Source organism: Arachis ipaensis, chromosome B2 (genome assembly GCF_059453495.1).
Source record: "Arachis ipaensis isolate K30076 ecotype BB chromosome B2, ASM5945349v1, whole genome shotgun sequence".
Taxonomy (NCBI): domain Eukaryota; kingdom Viridiplantae; phylum Streptophyta; class Magnoliopsida; order Fabales; family Fabaceae; genus Arachis; species Arachis ipaensis.
In genome coordinates, this window is record NC_142437.1 from 120,269,818 (window position 1) to 120,297,228 (window position 27,411).

Consider the following 27,411-nt stretch of genomic DNA (forward strand, 5'->3'; position numbering starts at 1 on the left):
GTCACCGTATTTCCATTAGATACATGTCATGTCAAATACTTTGAAGATACGTATGGTTATATTTTGCCAATGTTATTAGATGTACACACACTTTCCCTTGTTACCTTGAACACTATAACTCTGGCAACAGCTTCAACTACGAGGGAATCTTCATTATCCCCTGCTGTAATTTATTAGTATAATAAATTAATAATCATCATATCCGTGTAATCTATTACTAAGTAGAGAGTCTAACCATGTTAAATCCTTCTTGTCATGTGTTACCAATCAATTGTTATCCACATTTCGTTATCATGTTGGGTGGAGGAAGGCCCTCATGATTTAGATGGCCATAAATAGAATGGAAAATGTTAGTGTGTTGAAAGTTTCAACTCAAAAATTGATGCAAATATCACCACCCTATTGGCTATTGGACTTCATAAGAATCTATAACAGAAAGAAGAAAGTAATAACTCTAACAACAACCAATAAAAAAAAGAGAACGAAAATCACATAAAAAAAAACTAAGTTCATCCACTAAAATAAATACAAAAATTAAACTATCAAATAAAAATATTACTTTATAACTCTAACATCCAAATTTATTATATTACAAATTATTTTAAATAAAATATCTTTTAAATTTAACTTTAGTTCATACATATTTAATTTAATTTTATAAAATATAATAATTTTTAATATTTATTATATACTATTATTAATTTACGTCCTCTGTATAGCGCAAATCACATTCTAGTTTTTCTAAATCTCTTTAACCCGATTTGCAATTACATGAAGTCTAAAGTCAAACATAGAATTATTTTCAGCAGTACACACCATTTCTAGCCGCATATTTTGAATTGAATATTCTAGTCAGGTTCTTTAAGGATCAGAACCAACTTCCACCGCGGAAGACAAATCCATCATGCTATTGGCTATTGGATGCAGTGTGGACCACACATAGAATTATGAAAGCACTCACTTTTTTTTTCCGAGGAAGAGAGAAGGAATCATCATATGAACTTGTCCCAAAGACCAATGAGCATGTGTGAAGTCAATGTCTTCTTGCTACAAGGAAAACAAAATACATAAGCAATTAAGCATCACTTTCTGAACCTACTGCTACTACTTCCTTTACCTTCATTGCAAACAATCATCCACTACTTTCCTTGTTTTCTTTCTTCTAATCTTGAGATCAACATGGCTGCAAGATTTGTGGGAGAAGCTTTTCTCAACTCTGCACTTGGCACTATCTACGACATGCTGATTTCACCCTTACTTGTCAACTTCATCCAGCGAAAGAAGCTTAACCGGAAGCTGGTTGAGAAGCTGGAGACAGTTCTGAAGGCTGCTCATGCTGTGATCAATGACGCCGAGCGGAGGCAGATCGAAGAGGAAGCTGTGAAGGACTGGCTGGACAGGCTGAAGTATGCTGTGTACGATGCTGAAGACATACTTGATGAAGTCACCACCAAAGCTGCCATTCAAAAGGTTCAAGGTAACTCTCTGTCTCGCTATGTCAATTTGCATGGTGATGGTGAGATAGTAACCAAGATAGAAGAGATCATTGATGCATTAGAGTCAATTGTAAATGAGAAAGATGGTCTTGGCTTGAAGGAGATACCGGTGGAGGACATGTCATGGAGGATCCCCTCAACATCTCTGGTTGGTGTGCATCAAATATATGGCAGGGACCAAGACAGGGAGGCCATAGTAAAACTGTTGTTAGATGTTACCAATGACGGTGGAATATCCGTGATTACTATGGTCGGCATGGGTGGAATAGGAAAGACTACTTTGGCTCAGATAGTTTACAATGATGACCGAGTGAAACAAAAATTTGATGTTAAGGCATGGGTTTGTGATGGGCAAGAAGAATTTGACGTTCTTAAGGTGACAAAGGCTGTGATGGAAGCAACTTCTAGTTCTTGCAGCTCAACTGAGTTAAACACAATTCAGGAGAGCTTGAAGAAAGTCCTAGCAGGGAAGAAGTTGTTGGTTGTTTTGGATGACATGTGGAGAAACAATTATGATGCCTGGATAAGTTTTCTAAAGCCTTTTAAATCTAGTAACGGGGGTGTTAAGATTCTTGTAACAACCCGTCTTGATTCCACTGCTGATATGGTGAAAACTCTTCCAACTTACCATTTGAATTTCTTGGGTGATGATCACTGCTGGTCAGTGTTTGCAGATCATGCATGTCTTAATTCTGCTGAACCTCATATCCGTTCTGATCTAGAAGTAGTTGGTCGAAAAATTGTCAAAAAGTGTAATGGGTTAGCTTTGGCTGCTCAAACACTTGGAGGTTTATTAAGAGCAAGAAAAGAAGTAGCGGATTGGGAGTTTATATTGAGGAGTGAAATTTGGGAACTTCCCAAAAAAGATAGTGGGATTCTTCCTGCATTGAGAATCAGTTATCACTACCTCCCCTCGTACTTAAAACGTTGCTTTGTTTATTGTTCTTTATTCCCAAAAGACAATGAATTCAAAAGAGATGAACTGGTGTTATTGTGGATGGCAGAAGGTCTTTTGCAGCGACCAAAGAGTGGCAGCACTTTAGAAGAAGTTGGTTCTAAATATTTTAATGATTTGGTTTCCAGATCATTTTTCCAACATTCTAACACTGATGAAAATTTATTTGTGATGCACGATCTCATGCATGATTTAGCAATATTCTACGGTGGAAAGTTCTTTTTGAGAAACTTTGAACTCAAAACTGCAGACAAGCATGATGCTTGTCCTCGTCATTTTTCAAATGGTCTTGTAATCGATGATTCGTTATTCTCAGAGATTTCGGAAGTACGTGATTGTTTAAAAAATACAAGGACATTGCTGGATATCAGTTTTAAAACATGCAATGGTTACACAGAGGAAATTGATCCTTGTCGCTTACTTGCACAGTTGAAGCACGTACGGGTTTTGTCATTTAAATCCCTTCCTCCTGATGAGCTTGATTCAATAGGTGATTTGATCCATTTGCGTTATTTGGATCTCTCTTATTCATCTATCGAGACATTGCCAGAGTCAATGTGCAAATTTTATAATTTACAAACACTGAAGTTGAATGATCGTGATCGTCTAGAAAAGCTTCCAAACAACATGCAGGATCTTGTAAATTTACGTCATTTGGATCTCTCTGGTACGTCTATTGTGGAATTACCCGAGTCATTGAGCAAATTGTATAATTTACAAACATTAAACTTGAGTGCTTGTGAAGAACTAAAAAAGCTTCCAAGCAAGATGCAAGATCTTGTAAATCTGCGCCATCTCGACATTGAAGATACTAATTTAGAAGAGATGCCAAAAGGGATGAGCAAATTAAAAGATTTGCAGATTCTGAGTTACTACATTGTTGGCGAGCATGAAGAGAATGGGGTAGGAGAATTGGGAGAACTTGTAAATCTTCAAGGGTCATTTCATATTAGGAAATTAGAGAATGTCGTTAATAGCAGTGAGGCTTGGAAAGCAAGGATGTTTGATAAGAAACACATCAATGATCTAAGGTTGCAGTGGAGATCAGTTGAATATGGTGATATTGTTGATTCCGAAATCGAAAAAGATGTACTTGACAAATTACGTCCTCACAAAGACTTGAAGAAGCTATTCATCTGGTGTTACAGAGGTACGATGTTTCCGGATTGGGTAGGGCAGTGTTCGTACCACAACATGACTTGGTTGGAGCTGAGGGGATGCAGGAATTGTTGGGTGGTTCCTTCACTTGGACAGTTACCCTCTCTGGAGAGGCTGGTCATTAGAGAGCTCGACAAGGTGAAGAAGATTGGTGGGTCATTCTATAAGGGTGATGGAACTCATCAGCATCAGGAGACACCCTTCCGATCCCTTAAATATCTGACTATTGAAAAACTGCCTTGCTGGGAGGAATGGGAGTCATATGAATGTGATGATGATGATGATGCACCATTTCCGAAACTTGAGACACTTGAGATATGGGATTGTCCTAAGTTAAGAGGAGATTTGCCCACTTTCCTTCCGTCTTTGAAACAAATTTACATTTCAGGATGCGAGGAGATTGGTTGTTATCTGCCAAGAGCTCCCATCCTACGCTCATTAAGAATAGATGGCAAACAGGAAGCAAGAATGCGGGAGCTACCACTTTCCATGTTGGAGACACTAATCGTTAATGGAGAGCAGCAGGTGGAGTATGTGTTTGAGGCCATGACCCACACCCAACCAACCTCTCTCAGTTCTTTACAAATCTCAAAATGCTCATCAGTGGTATCATTTCCAGGGGATGCTTTGCCCCCTTCGTTGAAACAGTTGAGCATATACGATTGCAAGAACGTAGAATTCCCAATGCAACACCATCAACATCACTCGCTACAGAGATTAGAAATACACAACAGCTGCAATTCGCTTACATTCTTCGCATTGCCAGCGTTCCCAAATCTCGATTATCTTAGCATCAAAGAACTTGAAAATTTGACATCTCTGGAGCTGTCACAGTCACAGTCCCTCCTAAGATTATCAATTTCAGATTGCCCTAAGCTGGAGAACATAATAAGGCTGCCTGCCTGTTTAAGGGAACTCAAAATCAGAGAATGTGGGTTGTTGGGTGAAGGCATAGAGAGGAAGGACCCCCACATTTGGCCATCCATTTCCCACATCCCCTACATTAAAGTTGACGGGAAACAGATTCGCAATGACTCAACATCTTAAAACAGGTACTGTTTCTCTCTCTCTCTCTCTCTCTCTCTCTCTCTCTCTCTCTCTCTCTCTCTCTCTCTCTCTCTCTCTCTCTCTCTCTCTCTCTCTCTCTCTCTCTCTCTCTCTCTCTCTCAAAATCAGAGAATGTGGGTTGTTGGGTGAAGGCATAGAGAGGAAGGACCCCCACATTTGGCCATCCATTTCCCACATCCCCTACATTAAAGTTGACGGGAAACAGATTCGCAATGACTCAACATCTTAAAACAGGTACTGTTTCTCTCTCTCTCTCTCTCTCTCTCTCTCTCTCTCTCTCTCTCTCTCTCTCTCTCTCTCTCTCTCTCTCTCTCTCTCTCAAAATCAGAGAATGTGGGTTGTTGGGTGAAGGCATAGAGAGGAAGGACCCCCACATTTGGCCATCCATTTCCCACATCCCCTACATTAAAGTTGACGGGAAACAGATTCGCAATGACTCAACATCTTAAAACAGGTACTGTTTCTCTCTCTCTCTCTCTCTCTCTCTCTCTCTCTCTCTCTCTCTCTCTCTCTCTCTCTAAACAAAAGGATTTCATCTTCAGCAACATCATATTCATTATATTATCATTACGATAGTTTTAATCTAACTGAATTTCATCAATCCTTTTTATTTTTTATATCAAATCTACTCTATACTGTTTCGAATCATGTGTCTCATGTCCTTCTACTCTAAATATAAAACCCAGTCCTCACTTATGACACTCTTAATCACCACTACAGTACATGGTCGAGGCAAATTTAGTTGTCATGATATCAGAAAGGAATTCTGAAGCATGTTTTTTAACCAAGTTTTGACTTTTGTGTAGCATTATATGCTGTTAGTGTATCATAACTCATAATTCAATTGGCCCATCTTCACTATCAATCTGCTACTTCCACTTTTTAAGCTTCTTCTCATAGTTGGACTATTGCACAACAAAATAGTAAAGAACTTTTGCTCTCTTTTTTGCAGGAACCATCTCAGAAGGAGTATGCATGATTCTGCCCTTGACAATTGGTAATTTTGTGGACAAATTTGTGATTTTAGGATAAAAAGGTATGCCTATTGTAAGAGAAAAACATTTATGCCCCCAACTATATATTCCTGTACTTGATTTGCTCCAACACAATCCTAAATCCTAATCACTTTCTTGCTTTGGTTGCCATAACAGCTTTTTTGGGCTGCCTGGACCAACTTCCTCTTGCTCTTTGCTTATCCATACTGCTTTTCGCCCGTTTTAAATTGAGAATTGTAAGCAACTTTTACCCTTTCATTAATCATTGTATCCATATTAGTTTCATTTTTCTTCTCCCGTAATGGGAATAAACAAAATGCCTTCCTTGTAATAATAATTGAATATAGGTAAAATGGCAGAAATATGATCTAGGTATATAAAATTTTAATAACATTAAAATAATGATGTCTTCGGATGCTTAATTAATTGGCATACTTTTATCAAAGGTATTCGTGTAAAAAAAATTTTGAGTTCTTAAGTTACTCATTGTTTCATTGCATGATGCATATTATACTCTAACACCATGGTTTCCTAAGATTAATTTTATTGGCACCGATACCTCTGAATTTTGGTCGTTCTGGTAGTTATATATTATGAATATCACTGGAGCTATATATATTGTACTTGTACCTTCGTTCTGTGATGATTGATATAGAGCAGCAATGTCAATGGCAACTTTAGAGTAGAGAGTAGATGCATCAACTCTGATTGATTTAACCACCATGTATCTTAACCACTAAGCATATGCAAATTACATAGTAGTTGAGGACAAGGACATGACAAGTAGCAAATTACATTCTTAGTGTTGTTGTTGTTGTTGTTGTTGTTTTTTTTTTTTTTTTTTTTTTTTTTTTTTTTTTTTTTTTTTTTTTTCTGGTGGTAGCAATAATATTTTAATCTAAGTGGTCATGTTCTTCAGGTTGCTAGGGTACATCAAACATGTCACCCATTCCACCATATGGCTCTATCAATTCAGATTCCACTTGGATGGAAGGAAATAGGAGATGTGTAACCACTGAGCAGCCCTTTCTCTCTCTCTTTTGAACGTTGGGAATAACCTACAAACTTTGTGCATTCAGATTTGTTCATAAAATTGATAATTTTGACTGCTTAGCTGAGTCCATTACTGAGATACTCTATGCCATTTGATTTAGAATTATGTTTTTCTATCTTTTTTTTGCCAAGTAGATTACTTTTCTGTATGACTAAGTGGCTTTGGTTGATTCAGTACTCTGTCACACCATGGGATTTATAGCAATAATTGAGTAAATTCAAGTTCCTTTTTGGCAACTCTCCTATATACATTTCTGAAATGGTATATCTCTTTCTTTATTGCTTTTTCTGGTAATCCTGTATTTTCCAATGAGTAATCCTAATGAATGTGATATTTCACACCATCCTAATAAAAAAGTTTTGCTAAAACTTCTAGGTATGTACCAATAAATGAGCATCTTAAGTTGCATGATGGACCAAGATAATTGATGGCTAAATTTAGTAGAAATTATTGCTATAAAATTATGCTCAAACTTATATATTATTGAATAATTTCAGTCCATATGATATACCAAATTTATCTCAAAATGCATACATTTTATAGTGCTATATAGTTACTGTCATACTGATAAAGATTTGGTTTGCATTATTGTGTGGTTAGGTCATTGAAAACTAATTAATGCATTATTACAACTTATAAACTGTGTCACATACTAGTAGTTTTTTGAGATTGTTTTGTAAATTTTCTTGTTCAAAATTGTGTGAATGTTCTGATAAGTTTAGTAGTCTTGGTGAGTGGTTGACCTTGTGCCATCTCTTTTTAATACGTGGGCTTGTAATGGTAAAAGTAGTTTATATTAACAATTTTTTTTAATAAGAAAATCAGATTGCAACCATTATTGAAGATTACATGAAAATGTTGTTGAGGTTGTTGGGATACATGTCTTCAATTTATGCATTTAGCTTTTAGAGTCACCAAACCAGGAAAAAAGACAATTTTTAGAAATCATATTTCAACCTCAATGAAGCTTAGAAACCATTTAGCTTTTTTTAAAGGATGATTACATGGTTTAACTTATTCCTAATCTCAAATTAAACAATTATTCTTCTATAGGTTTATTTATATAATAATAAGCAGAGCTTTTTGTATTCCATTAAGAAAAGTAGAAAATCTAACTAAATATTCAAATTTCGAAGAGTTAAGAGCATCTCCAATATTAGTTTTAATTTCAATTTTATTTTGAGTTCTATAAGAATATTTGTGAAAGTATCTCTCTAAATTAATATTTTTTATAAAAAATGACTATAATATTTCTATTATAAAAAATAACTAAAATACTCATATTTTATATATACATATTGAAAATTTTAAATCCTAACTCTATCACAACAGGGAAGAAAAGGGTTTGAATTTAGAATTTTTAAAATTAATATATATAATAAGAATATTTTAGTTATTTTTTATAATAAGAATATTGTAGTTATTTTTTATAAAAAAATAATATTAATTTAGAGTAATTCAAGATTTGATTTACCATTTTTTCGGTCAAATTAATTTATCTGGCCTAATTTTAATAAAAAATAACACATTATACGTATTAAATTTTAATTATTAAAAAATATTTTAAAAAAAGACGTTTTAAGCGTCTTTATCTAAATGACTCCCTTAATTTAAAGTTTAAAAACAAAAATTCTATGTTTTATTCGGTATAATTAATTAACACACCAAAATTTTCAAGGTGCATTCTACTGTGGCTACAATATAGAAGACAAATCAGCTAAAGACAGCTGGCCTAAGAATTTTGACTCTAAAGCTAATTTGATCCTTTTAGTTGGCTCTTAATTGGTTTAGTTCCAAATTTTTATGACAGTAACTTTGTTATTAATCTTAACCATTTCCATACATTCTAGTTGAAAAAAAAAACATTTTCCTAGGCCGTGCCACTGAAACGACACCGTTCCCACCTTCATGTTCTTCAACTGGCTCCGCGTCCAGGTCAACTCATCACAGAGTCGGAGATCTTGAGTGCGACTCGCTCGGTGGAAGGCGACGGTTACTGCTGCAACAACTAAGACTGAAGAGCGGTAACATAAGTGGAGAGTGAGCGAGATCCAATGGAGTGGCGGAAGGAGTGGTTAGGGTGGGCGCACGATGATCGGATCAGATCTTGCGTGGGCGCCAATTACTGTTACTATAATAAACCACCGTGTTCTTCAAGGAGTGATCCACAAAGTCACAAACAATAATTCAAAACCAAATAAATTAATTATTCAATTTTTTCTTTTCTAATTAGAAGTTTCAACTTTCAGCACTTATGTTAAATTCAGTTAGGAGTTATTTAAAAGGGTCAACCACTTTCAAAACTAAACCAGGTGGCATTTGCTGATTTGTAGAGAAAACTATAGACACTTGTAGTCATCAAAACTACAGTCACAGTAGAACTGGCATTTTTTCAACGGCGAAAACTTGCCCGTATTATTGACTTCAATGTACACTTTAATGTAAACATACCAAACAATTCATTACTTGCTACTATTTCCTTCTTTGTAAGAAATCTGAGTTGAGTGCAAAGCGCTTCCTTGTGAACATGGTTGCAGAACTTGTTGGAGGAGCTTTTCTCTCTTCTTTCCTCAATGTTCTTTTTGACAGGTTGTCCGATGATAAGTTTGTCAAATGGATTCGAGGAAAGAAGCTTGACCAGAATCTGCTAGAAAGGTTGGAGACAATTCTGAACGTGGTTGAAGCTGTGCTGAATGATGCTGAGAAGAAACAGATCACTGTCCATGCTGTCAAGAGGTGGCTTCAAAATCTTCAAGATGCTGTTTATGATGCTGATGACTTGTTGGATGAAATTACCACCAAAGCTGCCATTCAAGAGGATCCAGGTAACTTCCTGTCTCGTATCTTCAATTCACAAGATAGGGATATGGTTGTTACTAGGATTGAAGAAGTCATTGCTAGACTAGAGGGTATTGCAAAACACAAAGATATCCTTGGTCTGGAAAATATTGCAGCCAAGAATATGTCTGGGAGGATTCCATCAACCTCACTAGTTAAAAAATCTGATATGTTTGTTGGGAGGGACAAAGAGAGGGATGCTATAGTGAAATTGTTGTTAGATGATACTAACAATGGTGATTTGTCTGTGATTCCCATAGTAGGCATGGGTGGGATAGGCAAAACTACTCTGGCAAAATTGGTTTATAATGATGTCAAAGTGAAGCAAAAATTTCATGTTAAAGCATGGGTTTGTGTTGGTGAGGAGGAATTTGATGTTCTTAAGATGACAAAGACTGTGATAAAAAAAACTGGTAGTTCTTGTCACTCAAGTGATTTAGATACAGTTCAAAATCATTTGAAGGATGAGCTAGCAGGGAAAAAATTCTTGGTTGTTATAGATGATGTATGGAGCAGTAATCGTGAGGGTTGGGGAAGTTTTCTAACTCCTTTTGAATGTGGAAGTGAGGGAGGTCATATCCTTGTAACAACCCGTCTTGATCGAGTTGCTTCTATGGTGAAAACTAATCATAATCAACCTCTCAATTTGAGTTTCTTGCATGAGGAAGATTGTTGGCTAGTGTTTGCAAAACATGCATTTTTTCCTACTGAATCTAGAGACCGTTCAACTTTAGAAATTGTTGGTAGAAAAATTGTTGAAAAGTGTAAAGGGTTACCATTGGCTGTTCAAACACTTGGGGGATTATTAAGAACAAAAGATCATGAAAGGGATTGGATTGATGTTTTGAATAGCAAAATTTGGGAGTTTTCTGAAGATGAGAGTAGCATTCTTCCTGCCTTAAAAATTAGTTATCATTACCTCCCTTCATACTTAAAACGTTGCTTTGTTTATTGTTCTTTATTCCCAAAAGACTACGAATTCGAAAGAGATGAACTGGTGTTATTATGGATGGCAGAAGGTCTTTTGCAGCAACCAAAGGGCGGCAGCACTTTACAAGAAGTTGGTTATAAATATTTTAACGATTTGGCTTCAAGAGCATTTTTTCAACATTCTAACTCTCTTGAAAATTCATTTGTGATGCATGATCTCATGCATGATTTATCGATATTCTATGGTGGGAAGTGCTTTTCTAGAACCATTGAACTCAAAACTGCATATATGCATGATGCTTGTTCTCGTCATCTTTCATATGATAGTAGCATGAATGCTTTGTTCTCAAAGATATTGGAAGAATGTGAAAGCTTAAAAAATGCAAGGACATTGCTGATATTTGATAAATGGCATGATTCCTCAGAGAAATTTGATCCTTGTGGCTTACTTGCACAGTTGAAGCATGTAAGAGTTTTGTCATTTAAATTCTTTCCACTTGATACATTGCCTGATTCAATAGGTGAGTTGATCCATTTGCGTTATTTGGATCTCTCTGGTGCACCTATCGTGACATTGCCCAAGTCAATGACTAACTTGTACAATTTACAAACATTGAAGTTGAGTAATTGTACAAGACTAGAAAAGCTTCCAATCAACATGCAGGGTCTTGTAAATTTGCGTCATTTGGATGTCTCTTATACGCCTATTTTGGTATTGCCCGAGTCATTGAGCGAATTGTACAATTTACATACTGTTGGGAATAAGGAGTATGACCACAATCCAATTAATCATGTGTCAAATAATTTGTTATTGTTATTATATTAAAATGTTAATATAATAAGGTCCTTGATTAAATTTAGAGATTTATCATTGTGATAGTGATCATAATATTGAGAGATAAATCTTTTATAATTTAATCTAAATTGTTCTTAGTCATAGGATTATTAAAAAGGACATTAATAATCCGAAAAGATCAATATATATATAATGGTCTTCATTGGATGAAGATTAATAGATCTCATTTATTAAATTATATATATAGATGGTGCATATAGAGATATGACCATTGAACTGACTCACTTTGAGAATTCCTAATGGTTATAATTACCGCATATTTATCAATAGGATATTCTCAAGATGAACATAGTAATAGAGTTTCCTTTGACCTGCGACTGTCATAGTAATTAACAATGTATTTATTATACTTTGATTCCGGACACCTAATACCCTAGGGTGCTAGTTGAATGGATATTGGGTATGATTTAAATACTTGTAGAATTAATGATTAGTCAATAAGGAATCCGTCAACTCTCGGTAAAGAGTTTGAGCTCTATGATTATAATGACTGAGATGAATAAAACCTTGGCCAAGGGGATTGAATGAATGAAGAAATGAGTTTCTTATGTCATTCACAGTTCATTATAATAATGGTAACAAGTTAGAGTTTGACAATTAAACCATACTCTAAAGGTTAACCAAGAGCTGGAAAGATGGAAGGAATTATACTTTGTTCTTCTGAGGTTCTTAGTAAAAATATATTACTTCATACTATCGGGTCGTTGAGGAGTGTTGCTAGACGCCAACCTTGATTAGTAAATTTAGTATGACTAATTTACTACCCGCTTAGTATTGAACCTATGGGGTCACACACTAACGAGTGTTCTAATCTTTGCTGTAGAATTATTTAATTATTAATTTGATTTGATCAAATAAATAATTATATTAATTCAAATGGAATATTATTATATTTTTTGCTAGCACCAAGAATATAATAATAGTATGATAATTGAGAATATTAAATGAGATTTGAGAATAATTAGTTATTCTATTTCTAAATTTGGATGAGATCCTAACTAATTCTTTTTCAAATTGAGTTATGATATAATTCATAAATTTGAAGGATTCAGATTTAGAATTTTAAGATATGATTTAAATTTGAATTGAGATTCAAATTTAAAATCAGTAACAAATCTCATACTATATATATGTATGCCAAGAGTAGAGGAAAAACAGATGAGAAAGACAGAGAGAATAAAACACAAGGGTTTTATTCCTTTACCTCTACACACATAAGTGTATGTGAGCCTAATTCTTGGAGAAGAATTTTATGGTGTGCAAAAGTTGCAAAGAGGTTCTCAATTTAGATCAGATATCCATTGGTCAAAGAGTTGACAGCAAAGTTTGGTCTCGGTGTGGATACGCATAGCGTCTTCGTACCATCGAAGGAGAAAAAGATTTTTACTAGCGTACTCAGGTATTTAGATTTGATCTATTATATATTTATTATTGGAATAAAATTTAAGCACAAAATAGATCTTTAGGATTACTTTCTTTTCTTCCGCTGCGTGTTATGAACACATGGTAATCCTTCAGTGGTATCAGAGCATTGGCTTTTTGTGTTTAAATTTTATTCCTATTTTCTTAAATTTGTGAATTAATAGGATTAATTCAAATTTTTTTTAAGCATGCGATGCAGTTATTTCCATTGAGATGGTTTTCTAATAAATTAATAGTTAATTTATTTCAATTTTAATTATTTAATTGTGATTAAATTATCATTTTTTTAATTTAAAAGTTATATTTAAAATCAAATATTTTGTTTGATTTTTTTTATTTATTAAATTTTATTGTGATTTTGATCATAATAAAAGGAATAAGATGCAAAATATTTTTTGTTTGTTTCTTATATATATAAGTGTATATATAAAGGTCAAATTTGATTTGATAATTTTTAAAGCTAAACGCTAATACATGAAAAAATCAAATTTTGATTTGATTTATGTGTTTTGAACACTATAATATTAAAAATTAGTTTTTCTAATATTCTTGATTATAAAGAGCGGCCTGACAACCAGGAGTTTTATTTTCAAGATAATAATCAGTATATACATTTGATGTATTAAGGATTTAATTTTATATTTTTACCTAGACAACCTGGGAGTATAAAATTTAATCCATGAATACTGGTAGAAATATTCTAACAATGGAGATAAATCCTAAAAGTTGGGAGATTGTCAAAAAATAAATTTATCTCTTGTTTACAAGGAACAACCTGACAACCAGGAGACTTGTACTCAAAGATAGAATTTATTTATGCATATGATGATGTATAAGGAGAATTAATTTTATACTTGAACCTAGACAACCTAGGGGTATAAAATATAATTCAGTTAAATAATTGTCTGACAACCAGATAATTATTTGGGATTATAATTATATGTGATATAATTTAATCATGTTTATTTAGAATAGGTATGAGTAACAACTTGACAACCAAGGTACTCATTCACGATTCTAAATAATTTTGTCAGAAATATAGATTTCTTATTTACTTTCATATTTTAAATTTTTAAATATGTCTCCCTTTTGTGTGGCATACTTGAAAGTAATATATTGGCTAACATCTGAGAATTGTTCTCATGTATGAAAGGGTTATCATGGAGATGATAATTTTATTAAAATAATATCCTCCAATAAAATTGGTTTTGGAGTGGTTATAACTTTTGAAATATTTGTAATATCATTTTACATGGGTTGTTTTGACAACCATAAGTTCTAATTTCAAAGGCATCTCCCCACTATTTATTATTGAACATCTTGAGAAGATGTATGATGTCCAAAGTAAGATAGTATGACTATCAAAGATTTTATTTAAACTAGTGGGAGTATTGGGCAATATATTTTGAATTAAACAACTTTAGAAGTTGTAATGTCATTAGGCAAAAGGCTTTAGCGAAAATTGTTCTTGCAAGCAATTTTGGAAATTTATTTGGTTACAAACAAAATTTTCCTTAATATGATTAAGGTTTGTGATCCTTTTAGAAAAATTCAACATGAGTGTTGAGGAATCAAAATTGCTCTTAAGGGTTGGTTTGACCAATAATAAAAATATTGAGTATTTTTATTATAAGAGTTTTAAAGTAAAATCTCTAATATCTAATTGATATTCTATTAAATAGAGAATGGGATTCTCTCCATGCATAAATACTAGTACTCTATGTACTCCATCATGTTTAAGAAACATAAAATTTGATTTAGTTGAATATCACTATTTGTTAAATATTTAGACTACATTTTCGAAATGTGACTAAATTAACAAATTTCTCACTAAATCAATTTTTTTTACCCATATGAGATATGGAAAAGGCATAAGCTGAAACTCAAGAACATTAGAGTTTGGAGATGTCTTATATGTGTTAAGAGATTGTACAACAAATAGAATTGATATTAGGTCTAATAAATGAGATTTATTGGTTACCCTAAAGAAATAATAAGATTATTTTTATCACTCTTCTTATGACAAAGTATAAAAGGTTTGATCGTCAAACTAACTTTTCGAAAAAGTAGCCTATTTGTATAATGATATAATTCTATAAAGATAGATCTAATGGTTACTTAGATTTTTTATAATCATGTTCAATAAGGATTGTCCTTAAAATAAAATTATGCACTATTGTAGTGGGAGATTTCATGTTTTAAGAAAATGTGATATTTATTATGCACTAAGCATATTTTGCAAAAGGTCAAGCACATATGCTCAAGAGTTAAGGTGTTTAAGGTCAAAAGAGTTTTGATAAACACAAATGTGCATTGAAAATTATACACATGATTGATTGGCTCTAGTGCAAGTGGGAGATTATTGTGATAATAGTATGCCCAAGATCCAATCTATCATGATTGGCTCTCGTGCAAGTGGGAGATTGTTGGGAATAAGGAGTATGACCACAATCCAATCAATCATGTGTCAAATAATTTGTTATTGTTATTATATTAAAATGTTAATATAATAAGGTCCTTCATTAAATTTAGAGATTTATCATTGTGATAGTGATCATAATATTGAGAGATAAATCTTTTATAATTTAATCTAAATTGTTCTTAGTCATAGGATTATTAAAAAGGACATTAATAATCCGAAAAGATCAATATATATATAATGGTCTTCATTGGATGAAGATTAATAGATCTCATTTATTAAATTATATATATAGATGGTGCATATAGAGATATGACCATTGAACTGACTCACTTTGAGAATTCCTAATGGTTATAATTACCGCATATTTGTCAATAGGATATTCTCAAGATGAACATAGTAATAGAGTTTCCTTTGACCTGCGACTGTCATAGTAATTAACAATGTATTTATTATACTTTGATTCCGGACACCTAATACCCTAGGGTGCTAGTTGAATGGATATTGGGTATAATTTAAATACTTGTAGAATTAATGATTAGTCAATAAGGAATCCGTCAACTCTCGGTAAAGAGTTTGAGCTCTATGATTATAATGACTGAGATGAATAAAACCTTGGCCAAGGGGATTGAATGAATGAAGAAATGAGTTTCTTATGTCATTCACAGTTCATTATAATAATGGTAACAAGTTAGAGTTTGACAATTAAACCATACTCTAAAGGTTAATCAAGAGCTGGAAAGATGGAAGGAATTATACTTTGTTCTTCTGAGGTTCTTAGTAAAAATATATTACTTCATACTATCGGGTCGTTGAGGAGTGTTGCTAGACGCCAACCTTGATTAGTAAATTTAGTATGACTAATTTACTACCCGCTTAGTATTGAACCTATGGGGTCACACACTAACGAGTGTTCTAATCTTTGCTGTAGAATTATTTAATTATTAATTTGATTTGATCAAATAAATAATTATATTAATTCAAATGGAATATTATTATATTTTTTGCTAGCACCAAGAATATAATAATAGTATGATAATTGAGAATATTAAATGAGATTTGAGAATAATTAGTTATTCTATTTCTAAATTTGGATGAGATCCTAACTAATTCTTTTTTAAATTGAGTTATGATATAATTCATAAATTTGAAGGATTCAGATTTAGAATTTTAAGATATGATTTAAATTTGAATTGAGATTCAAATTTAAAATCAGTAACAAATCTCATACTATATATATGTATGCCAAGAGTAGAGGAAAAACAGATGAGAAAGACAGAGAGAATAAAACACAAGGGTTTTATTCCTTTACCTCTACACACATAAGTGTATGTGAGCCTAATTCTTGGAGAAGAATTTTATGGTGTGCAAAAGTTGCAAAGAGGTTCTCAATTTAGATCAGATATCCATTGGTCAAAGAGTTGACAGCAAAGTTTGGTCTCGGTGTGGATACGCATAGCGCCTTCGTACCATCGAAGGAGAAAAAGATTTTTACTAGCGTACTCAGGTATTTAGATTTGATCTATTATATATTTATTATTGGAATAAAATTTAAGCACAAAATAGATCTTTAGGATTACTTTCTTTTCTTCCGCTGCGTGTTATGAACACATGGTAATCCTTCACATACACTGAAGTTGACCAGGTGTAAAGGACTAAAAAAGCTTCCAAGCAGGATGCAAGATCTTATAAATCTACGCCATCTCCATATTGAATATACTAATTTAGAAGAGATGCCTAAAGGGATGAGCAAATTGAAAGACTTGCAGATTTTATGTCACTACATTGTTGGAAAGCATGAAGAGAATGGGATAGAGGAATTGGGAGAACTTGTAAATCTTCAACGGTCACTCAGTATTGAGAAATTAGAGAATGTGGTTGATAGCAGTGAAGCTTGGAAGGCAAGGATGGTTGATAAGAAATACATCAGTCATTTATGTTTGGAGTGGTCATCAGGTGAAGATAGTGATATTGTTGATTCCCAAATCGAAAAAGATGTACTTGCCAAATTAGAACCTCACAAAGACTTGAAGAGGCTAAGCTTATGGGGTTACAGAGGTACCATGTTTCCGGATTGGGTAGGGCAGTCTTCGTACCACAACATGACTAAGTTGGAGCTGTTGGGATGCAGGAATTGTTGGGTGCTTCCTTCACTTGGACAGTTACCCTCTCTAATTAGATTGGAGATTTCACATTGTGAGAAGCTGAAGATGATTGGTGGTGAATTCTATCAGGAGACACCCTTCCGATCCCTTAAACATCTCTCATTTTTTTATATGCCTTGCTGGGAGGAATGGGAGTCATTTGAATGTGACGAAGATGATGCACCATTTCCTCAACTTGAGCATCTTTCGATAGTGAACTGTCCTAAGTTAAGAGGAGATCTCCCCACTTTCCTTCCGTCTTTGAAATTACTTTGCATTGAAGAATGCGAGGAGCTTGGTTGTTATCTGCCAAGAGCTCCCATGTTGCGCCATTCACAAATATATGGCGCAAAGGAAGCAAGAATTCGGGAGCTACCACTTTCGATGTTGCAAACTCTATCCATTGATGGAGAGCAGCAAGTGGAGTATGTGTTTGATGCCATGATCCACACCCAACCAACCTCTCTCGCAGAGTTAAGAATCTTAAACTGCTCATCAGCCATATCATTTCCAGGGGATTCTCTGCCCCCTTCATTGCAAGAGCTATCAATCAAGGATTGCAAGAATGTGGAATTCCCAATGCAACAGCAACAATATGAGTCACTAACGAGTCTTGAAATAGACAACAGCTGTGATTCACTTACATCCTTCCCATTGTCAGCGTTCCCAAATCTCAGGTCCTTCATAATTGCAAGACGAGAAAATTTGACATCTCTAGGGGAGTTGTCACAGTCACAGTCCCTTCGAGAATTACGGGTTGAAGAATGTCCTAAGCTGGAGAACATAAGGTTGCCTGCCTCTTTAAGTCGACTCTTCATTATTAAATGTGGGTTGTTGGGTGAAGGCATAGAGAGGAAGGATCCCCACATTTGGCCATCCATTTCCCACACCCCCCACATTTTTGTTAATGGGAGATCGATTCGCAATGACTCAACATCTTAAAACAGGTAACTCTTTTGCCCTTTCTATCCCAAAGCCACTTCATCTTCTCTAACATCACATTCATTTTTCATACATTATATTATCATCATGATAGTTTATTCTTACTGAATTTCATCAACCCATTTTTTAATTGTAACAAGTCATGTTGGTTGTTTATGAAATCTACTCTACACTGTTTCAAATCATGTGTCTCATGTCCTTCTACTCTAAATATAAAACAGAATCCTCTGTTATGACACACTCAATCACCACTACAGTACATGGTCGAGGCAAATTTAGTTTTGACTTTTCGCTTTTGAGTAGCATTATGTGGCTGTTAGTGTATCATAACTCATAATTCAATTGGCCCATCTTCTAGGGTGTAGAGCTATCACTCTGTTACTTCCGCTTTTTAAGCTTCTTCTCATCATTGGACTATTGCATAAGAAAATAGTAAATAACTTTTGGTCTCTTTTTTGCAGAAACTATCTCCTCATGAATAGTTGTTTGATATTCTCTGGAGTTGATAATTGGTAATTAATTTTGTGGACAATTTTGTGATTTTTCTTGATTTGCTCCAAGACATTCCTAAATCCTAATCACTTTCTTGCTTTTGTTGTGGTAACAGCTTTTTGGGCTGCCTGGACCACCTTCCTCTTGCTCTTTGCTTATCCATACTGCTTTTCGCTGGTCTTGCATTGAGAATTGTAAGCAACTTTTCACCCTTTCATTGCATCCATATTTGCTTCATTTTTCTTCTTCGTAATGTGAACTAACATATACATTATTGCTTCCTTCTTTGTATAAATATAAATAAAATGGAAGAAATATGCTCTAGGAATATAAAATTTTAATTCCAATCACATAATGATGTCTTGGGGGTGCTTAATTAATTTAGTTGTCATAACTTTAATCAAAGTTATTCGGGTATAATTTGTTGGGTTCTTAAATTATTGTTTTGTTGCATGATGATTACATATTATACTACTAACACCATTGTTTCATTTCATGCAACTGTTTCCTAAGATTAATTTTATTGGCACTGTTACCTCTGAATTTTGGTCGTTCTGGTAGTTATATATTATGAATGTCTCTAGAGCTATATATATTGGACTTGTACCTTCACTCTGTCATATAGAGCACCAATGTCAATGCCAACTTTAGAGTAGAGAGTAGATGCATCAACTCTGATTTAACCACCATGTATCTTAACCGTTAGGCATATACAAATTACATTTTTAGTCTTGTTTGTTATTTATTCATTTATTTTATTTTCCTGAGGTAGCTAAAATATTAATCTAATTGGACATGTTCTTCAGATTTCTAGGGTACATCAAACATGTCATCAGCTCCACCATGGCTCTATCTATTCAGAAATCTTTGGCGCTGCTCAGAGTTCCTGGAGCTCCAAGATGGGCCGATGGATTATGTTACTCATCCTTAGGATATAAACGAAGTTGTATACAATTGGAAACGAGGGAAGCAGGCTCCTTTTAGAAAGCTGTTAAGTCCATTTAGGTAAAGATAGGAGGGTTAGTTAGCAGTAGTAGTTGTTAGGTTAGTTACTATAATAATGGAATTGGGAATGTAATTGATGGGAATAAGGGTAGTGGCCTGAGTAGTTAGTATAAGAAAGCATGCTGAGTGTAAAGCAAATTTTGATGTTGAATAAAGAGACTGGAGAATACCACCTCTCTTTCCTCTTGTAGAGTTCTTAAACTTGGCCTAATGGATGTTAATGGATGTCCTTCCATTGTCACAATTCTCTAACGCACTCATTCTTAATTTTGTCTCTTCTAGAATGTGAGATAGTCCTAGTATTTTCCAGTGAATGAATGTTGTTATTGTTAACTTCTATCAAATTGAAACATTGAAGGTAGAAGCTGATTCTTCCAACTACCATCTTTGACCTTCTATTAGGAATCAAAGGCAGAGGGTCTGATGTTGTTTGAGACATCTGCACAGCTGAGATGAGAACGGAGGTAGACAAGAAGCTATTTCTGGGTTGACTTAAGATTGCAAATTCAAGCCGTAAAATCAGCTACTAAGGCTGGGTTTGGTAAAGTTTTTTGAAGAGGTGCTTGTGCTTTTTAAAAGCATAAGCACCTCATTTTGCGTTTGGTAAATTAAAAAGCCCAAGTGCTTGTGCTTGCGGCTTTTAAAAGTTAGGGGTGCTTTTGAAAGCACCTAAGAGGGAGCTTTTCAAAGTTGACTTGTGCTTATCAAAATTAAAAAAAAAAAATCTAATATAATAAATATTCAAAATTACCATTATTAATTATTAACACTAGATTTTATTTATTTTTTCACACATATTTTTTGTCATTATATTGTCATTAGAATCATCATATATTTCTAATTTCTCAACCTAACCTTCACAAATTCTAACACAATCTTCATATAATTTTACTTGAGATATGTGTCTCATTTTTTGTGATTTGTAGAAGTGAGTCAATATATATAGATGGGTAATAGACATATCAGTACTAACATTGGATTACATACAAGTTTTATTATTGACTAATGATAACTCTATTTATATTAGTATAGAGAGTAAATCAAATAAATATTTAAATTATTGGTCTCTAAAATTTGAAAAAAAAGTATTATTCTTAGTTAAAAATATGTTTATTATAATTTTTTAATTTTTAAAAGTTGTTTTACCAAATACAATTATAATACTTGTGCTTATTAAAAGCTATCTTTAACGTGATTTTACCAAACGCAAGTGCTGTAGCTTTTAAAAAGTCATCTTTTAAAAGACAGCTTTCATAAGCTACTTTTAAAAAGTAAAAGCTTTACCAAACTAACCCTAATACTACCGGTTTACATTTTTAGATGCTGCCCTTCTCGGGACTTTGCATGACATATCGCTTGATGTGAGATCTCCTTTTCATTTTGTTAAAATTTTAAAAACAGATTGTCCAAATTCCTTATAGACTAAGATGAAAAAAATGTATTATATCTTATGTTGCTAGACACGTATTTTAACAATTTCTTTTCAGTAATTCTTCCTTTCCAAATATTTATAGCCTCTGTTGTCTACAACAATCGACAAAGAAGCATGGAGCAATCATTCTATCATGCATTTAACTACATTTAACTACTAGACAATAAACATTGGCCACTGCACATTAGTTGCTTCCATTATGCCACATATTTGAATATATTTTGGTTATCTCTGTCCCTTTCCAAATAGTCCGTTGCAATGAGATGTTCAATGCGTTTCTTGATTGTTTCGATTTCAGGCTGCAAATCAAATACCAACATTTGCAAATTAAGATAATACTTGAAACCAGAAAATAATTCAGCCAATACAAATTCACTCAAATTAGGAGATGCATGCATATTGCTATACCTTGAACAAGGGGCTTAACATCTCGACACACTCCGATTGCAGTTGCTGATAGTCCAAAACCATCCTGCTCTTCATAATGCGCACAATTGCAGCGTCAATGGTATACTGCCTATCGTTGTCGAGATCTTCAACCATCTTCCTTTTGTCCTCATGCTGTGTAATGGGGATCTACAATAAAAAGACAACATGTCTTGTTATGTTTTGACAACAAAGAAAACTGAAACAATGAAAACTAGCTATGAGATTGCAAATCAAATGTGGCCTATGGATAAAACTAAGAACAAACCTTGATCCTCCTCATTTTGTCAGTAAATTTAGAGTTGTACTGAAAGATGTCATTTGGAGATATAGATTTTGTGTTGGGCTCCTTGTTAAGTATCTTATACTTCGAACAGGACAGCGAGTGGAGTAATCTACCTGCATCTTCGTGGCTCAAGTTCAGCCGAGTCATAATCTCTGAATAGCTCAATCTATCTGCATTGTTGAATAGCAGCAGGATAACAGCCTGTAAAGTACAAAATTTTCTAATCATAAACATGAGTAATGAACCAATGATTGTTATGTACAATACTTCCATAGTGCTGACTTTTCTTTTGGGTTGCTGGGAAGGAAATCACCTGACTTGTGGATACAATTAGTTCAATGATTTTTGGTTCAAAGTTGCCATTGACATTGCATGTCCCCGATGAGTAAATCCACCTAAGTCTTCTTGTCTTTCTCCCGTATCTTAAATCATAAAATCTCTTGAAAACTTCCATGCATTTAATCTGTGAAAAGACAAAAATAAAATAAAATATACAGTAAGGATGGAAACTTGAAGTAATTCACTATGTTCTTACCATCATGGAAGGGAGATTGAGATCAAATGTTTTGTAAGTTGGCCAAGACCCTGTAGTAAGGACAGTAACTGTGATGTCCATTCCAAGATTTTGAATTTTCTTATTATGAAGATGCTTCAAAAATTGACTTTGACATTCCCTGGCCAATATCATGTCATTAACCTGCATGCATGACAGTTGTGTATGTCATGTTACCACGACGTTATATTATCAAACCAAGAAAAGAAGATAGTACTAAAATTTAGTTAGTTGGCAATGAAATCAACTGACCATTCTCTCCATGTTCAATGGGAAATTTCCCCCAAGCTGTTGCTTTAGCATTGATAAAAGAATCCTCTCCTGCTCCTCATTAGCATCCGGGGTAAAAAGTAATCTGCGGGCAAGATTCTTCCTGCAATTATAGAATGCACAAATAAATAAATAAATAGTTCTTGTACTACAATATGGAGGCTGAAACAAATGTAAAAATTTACGATGATAAAAGTTTGACCTGCAATATTTTGCAAAAAGATCCTTATCATTGATATAAACAAGCAACTTGACTACCTGCAGGAGATTAAACAAATTTGTCAACACAATTCATAGCAATGGGAATCTGATGAAGAAAATATAAAAAGTACCTTGTCAAGATTTTCTTCAATTGCTTCATCAATCAGCCTCTCACTCCCTCTCCTTTTTAGGATATTATCACAAAATGCAGCTAATAGTTCTGCAGTGGTACAGCCAGCAACAGTTTTATTGCAAAATATCACAAATGCTTCCTTCAGTGCCTGTAGACAACCAAAATCAAATATATCATTTAATAACTAAATTTTTTTAAGATATTTAGAGTATTTGTTCTTCAAAGAAACTAACAGAATATCAAAATTGCCTCAAACCTTGTGAAACTTAGTATCAATCATAAAGCAATCATTGACATATGCCATATACTTGTCATGGGCCTTGATAATTTTTCTGATTAGTACCTGCTACATGACATGATTATACTTACAGCCTTACAGCTATTACTACAAAAAATTAAAAGAAAAAGGCATGGAAACTAACATGTCCACGGATGCTAGACCCTCTTGCAGTCTGAAGTGAAGAAAAACTTTTTTTGTCGGCATTAGATAATCAATGACTAAAGTCAGAATAAGATGCATAACTACTGCAGGTATGCCAACACATAAAGGGAATGCATATAAACCTGATTGTTAGCAGCTTCTTCTTCCTGTTGGATCAATACCGTACCTTCAGCTGTAATATGCTGCAATGGAAGCATAATCAACAATGCTATCATTGCAACAAGACTCTGAAAAAATAGTTGACTTTGATCCCAAACAATAAAACCAAAGAAACCAACCTCCTTGAATAAATCGACAAGAAGTTTAAAGAATCCAGGTATTCGCTGGGAAATCCTATAGATTCTAGAGAGATCTTCCACCTACACATAAATCAAAATGGTCAACCAGATGCTCATGAATGAAATGATGCTGCCGGTATAAGATAGTAAAACAAAGTTGTTTCGAAGTCTAGGTACACTCTCTTCTCCCTTGGGAGGCTCAAACTACACTTTGATCCCCATTATTTTTTAAAAATTGAACACTTCAAAGATGAAAATGTGTACGATACGGAGACTTTCCTATTTCTGAGACTCGCATCAACAGCCAGTTTGGATCATGCATACAACACTACTATAGACTTTGAACTTTATAAGAAAAAAACTAAATAATGTTCAAAAAATCATATTGTCTTCCAAGGTACCAAAGTCAATAGTAAGAGTGATTAAAACTAGCAGTTAGTGGGAGGAGTGTAATTTATAAGTGTCAATAGTAGTTATCTATTCTTAATATATAAAAGTAGATATATAAGTTTACATACATTACTTTTAAGACATGTTTCTTTTCCTACTAATGTCATGTCAGCAACGTCGCTTACTTGGCAAAATTTTAGAATCAACCACTCCATTTTTGCCAAATCACCTATTATTTCTAAATCAGTAAAAAAAATAAACTATAAAAAAAATAAAAAACACCGATAATTAAAAATTAACTTACAAAGACCTTGAATGCATATCCCTATATTTATTATATCTTACTGTTATAAACAATACAATAAATTTATAAGGCCCAGTAATTAATTTTTATAAATAATTCATTAAATGTAATAAACATCTATATTACAAATGTCATAATAATATTATTAATCATAATAAATTTTACGTTACAAATATTCAAATTTCATACTATTTGACCTACTTATATAAGTCTATTATCACTATTCCTTCAAATAATATCAAATTTAGCACAAGAAATTTATTTTCAAACTATAAAACATCTCAAACTTACTTAACGAAACATCGTTCTTTGGATAATATTACCAAACAAACAGACGATTGGTTTATCAAAGTTTGCGTGGTTCATCTATGAAAAACATTAATAACCACAAATGAAGAGGAGCCTCTTTGCTTAGAAATGATTATATTAGATGAAAATGAGACAACTACATTTGTGGCACATGTAATCAAAAACCACAATATCCAACAATAAGGTAACCCAATATACTTTTCATAATCTCATCTATCAAATTATTAGTTACTAACCCAATACTTATTTCAGATCAAAGTGCTACAACAATTTTTGTACTATTTGATGGCGAAGAAAAAAAAGTGTTGGGAACAACTGCTTCAAATCTAATGACATTCTAGAAAAGTAATGAATTGAAACACCATCCCAATTGAAAAATTTGTGCAACCTTACACTTATATTTGAAGTCAAAGTAAATGATTTTAATCTAAAAAAAGATTGTCAACAATACACGGTTACGAAGACATTTATTCCAATAAAAAACACTAAACCTCAACACCCATTACAACAAATAAAACAGGTAATACTCCAAAAAAAATTCACTTATTCAAGAGATTATTTTTATTTCTAATTTAGATTATTTATTGATTATAGGAACCAACTTCGCCAACACTAATATCATTAGACGAAGATCACATACCCATCAAGAGATTAAGGAGAAAGAAAATCATACAAATTCAAGACACATCTTGGGAAGAAGAACATACATGCAAAGACGGAACAAACAACACAATAGAAAGTGCATACAACTCAACAATTTATAAAGACTACGTCTTCACAAGAATTTACGACAGAAAGAAGAAAGCAACAACTCTAACAACAACCAATAATAAAAAAAAGAGGACGAGCACTACATAAGAAGACTAAGTCCATCAACAAAAGCAAATACAAAAATCAAACCACCAAGTAAAAATGTTACTTTGTACAATTCTAACATCCAAATATTTTGTATTACAAATTATTTTAAATAAAACACCTTTCAAATTTAACTTTAATTTACACATTTAATTTAATTCTACAAAACATAGCAATTTCTAATATTTATTATATACTATCGTTAATTTACCATCCCGCGCATCGCGCGGGTCTCATTCTAGTTATTTATAATTGTTGACATAACATTGGTGTACTAAGAATATTTTGATCAATTAAAAATATTATTAAAAAGGTAATTTTCTTAATTCCAATACCTAATAAACAATGATAAATCATGCTCAAAACATCATATTGTCTTCCAAGGTACCAAATAGTCAATAGTATGAGTGATGAAAATTAATCATCAGCTCATGGGAGGAGTGTAATTTAGTCTCAAAACACTTTTTTGGGCTTTATATGAGATTATCAAATACCTTATCATTTGTAAGCAAGGCAGGGAAGCCAAAGTACACCTTTCGAGTTAATTGAGATCCATTTGTCCCGAACAATTCATGATGCACTTTCTGATGAAAAGTAATAAAAGTGACTAAAAAAGTCAAACATGTTCTCGATACACAGAAGGGGGGGGGGGGGGGGGGACTAGCAACATGGGAACTTTGCTCCATGAGTATTCAAACTTAGCTGTTATTTGTCAGTTACAAAGTTATCATCCAAAGGTGTTATTCAAGTATATATGATAACATGTTATTCACAAACAACAGAATCTAATTAAAATAACATTAATATTTAATTTAATCATCAAAACAAGGTTTAACCGGCACAGTACCCTAGTTTTACATCATTATCATGCAGTATGTGATTCTAGATGCAGTTGATGAACCAAAAGATATAACAGTTAACATCAGGTAAATCCATGTAATCAAGAATAAGTCAAAAGACGACCTTTCTCAATTTTTGCCAAGTGCTAGAGTGCAAATAATGAGATACTCTATTGTTCTCCTTTCTGAAGCATTCCAGAGCCTACACACACACTATTAGAGCTGGTCAACCAATAGAACACAAAATCTAGAGGCAAATTCTTGATACACTTGCCTTCGACAGATATTCTTGAAAGGAGTCAACCTCAATCCATATTGTGCCCTTGCTTTTGTAGTAATTGGCTGTATCATCTAGCATTTGTATCTCAAAATCCTGCTCGTAATGATCCAACTTCCCGAGACCAACCTCAACAAATATATCTACAATGTTTTTCAATAGGGATCTGTCAATCTGTCCACCCTCTCGTTCTTTGTTAATCTGTCGCAAAAGCAAAAGAAATAATGCTTATTCCAACCGTCATTGGCACCGCAAGAGTATAATATAAAAAAAGGATTATCTTCTTACAAGTGTGATCACTGCTTCCCTAGCATCAGCTTTTACCATCATATAAACCTATAATTAATAAAAATGAGCATGTCAATAAATCAAACAATGTTATGAAGACATTATCAGTGTCAAATAAGTCATGAAGACATCGACACTGACCCCATCCCGGAAACAAGATATCCCAACTTCATTGAATCCAGGGAGATTGCATTTCGTGATGTAGCATCGATGGAGATAAGAGAAGAACAGAGAAAGCTGCCTGACCATGACCTTATGGTTTGACCATCTTTGGGCAAGCTCCTTCAACATATACTCATCGTGCTTATTTCTTATAGCCCGCAAAGCCTTTAGAACAAGAACAATTAAATTCAT

General features: G+C 33.5%; 3 protein-coding genes across 6 annotated transcripts; 2 read left to right on the forward strand and 1 right to left on the reverse strand.

Annotated features, from left to right (window-relative positions):
• Positions 1-967: 967 nt before the first annotated feature.
• Positions 968-6,962, forward strand: LOC107626126 (putative disease resistance RPP13-like protein 1). 4 transcript variants are annotated; one of them, XM_088504072.1, is made up of 6 exons: positions 968-4,661; positions 4,809-4,911; positions 5,029-5,131; positions 5,630-5,713; positions 5,829-5,908; positions 6,592-6,962. In XM_088504072.1, the coding sequence occupies exon 1, from the start codon at positions 1,180-1,182 to the stop codon at positions 4,654-4,656; it is 3,477 nt and encodes a 1,158-aa protein (XP_088360198.1). In that variant the 5' UTR covers positions 968-1,179; the 3' UTR covers positions 4,657-4,661; positions 4,809-4,911; positions 5,029-5,131; positions 5,630-5,713; positions 5,829-5,908; positions 6,592-6,962. The 4 variants fall into 4 exon arrangements, with proteins under 4 accessions (XP_088360198.1, XP_088360197.1, XP_088360196.1 ...); XM_088504071.1 differs by having other exon boundaries at positions 968-4,911; XM_088504070.1 differs by having other exon boundaries at positions 4,809-5,131.
• Positions 6,963-9,030: 2,068 nt separating this feature from the next.
• Positions 9,031-20,018, forward strand: LOC107627934 (putative disease resistance RPP13-like protein 1). Its single transcript, XM_016330741.3, has 5 exons — positions 9,031-11,243; positions 16,818-18,282; positions 18,739-18,789; positions 18,885-18,963; positions 19,576-20,018. The coding sequence occupies exons 1-2, from the start codon at positions 9,254-9,256 to the stop codon at positions 18,275-18,277; spliced, it is 3,450 nt and encodes a 1,149-aa protein (XP_016186227.1). The 5' UTR covers positions 9,031-9,253; the 3' UTR covers positions 18,278-18,282; positions 18,739-18,789; positions 18,885-18,963; positions 19,576-20,018.
• Positions 20,019-21,241: 1,223 nt separating this feature from the next.
• On the reverse strand, positions 21,242-27,411 carry LOC107627935 (cullin-1-like). Its single transcript, XM_088506227.1, has 16 exons — positions 27,199-27,411; positions 27,058-27,105; positions 26,767-26,970; positions 26,617-26,694; positions 26,148-26,237; positions 23,796-23,876; positions 23,640-23,699; positions 23,332-23,418; positions 23,074-23,223; positions 22,944-22,999; positions 22,724-22,844; positions 22,454-22,615; positions 22,232-22,381; positions 21,901-22,119; positions 21,615-21,782; positions 21,242-21,505 (listed from the first exon to the last, which is right to left on the reverse strand). Exons 1-16 carry the CDS (start codon positions 27,409-27,411, stop codon positions 21,404-21,406), a joined length of 1,989 nt encoding a protein of 662 aa, XP_088362353.1. The 3' UTR covers positions 21,242-21,403.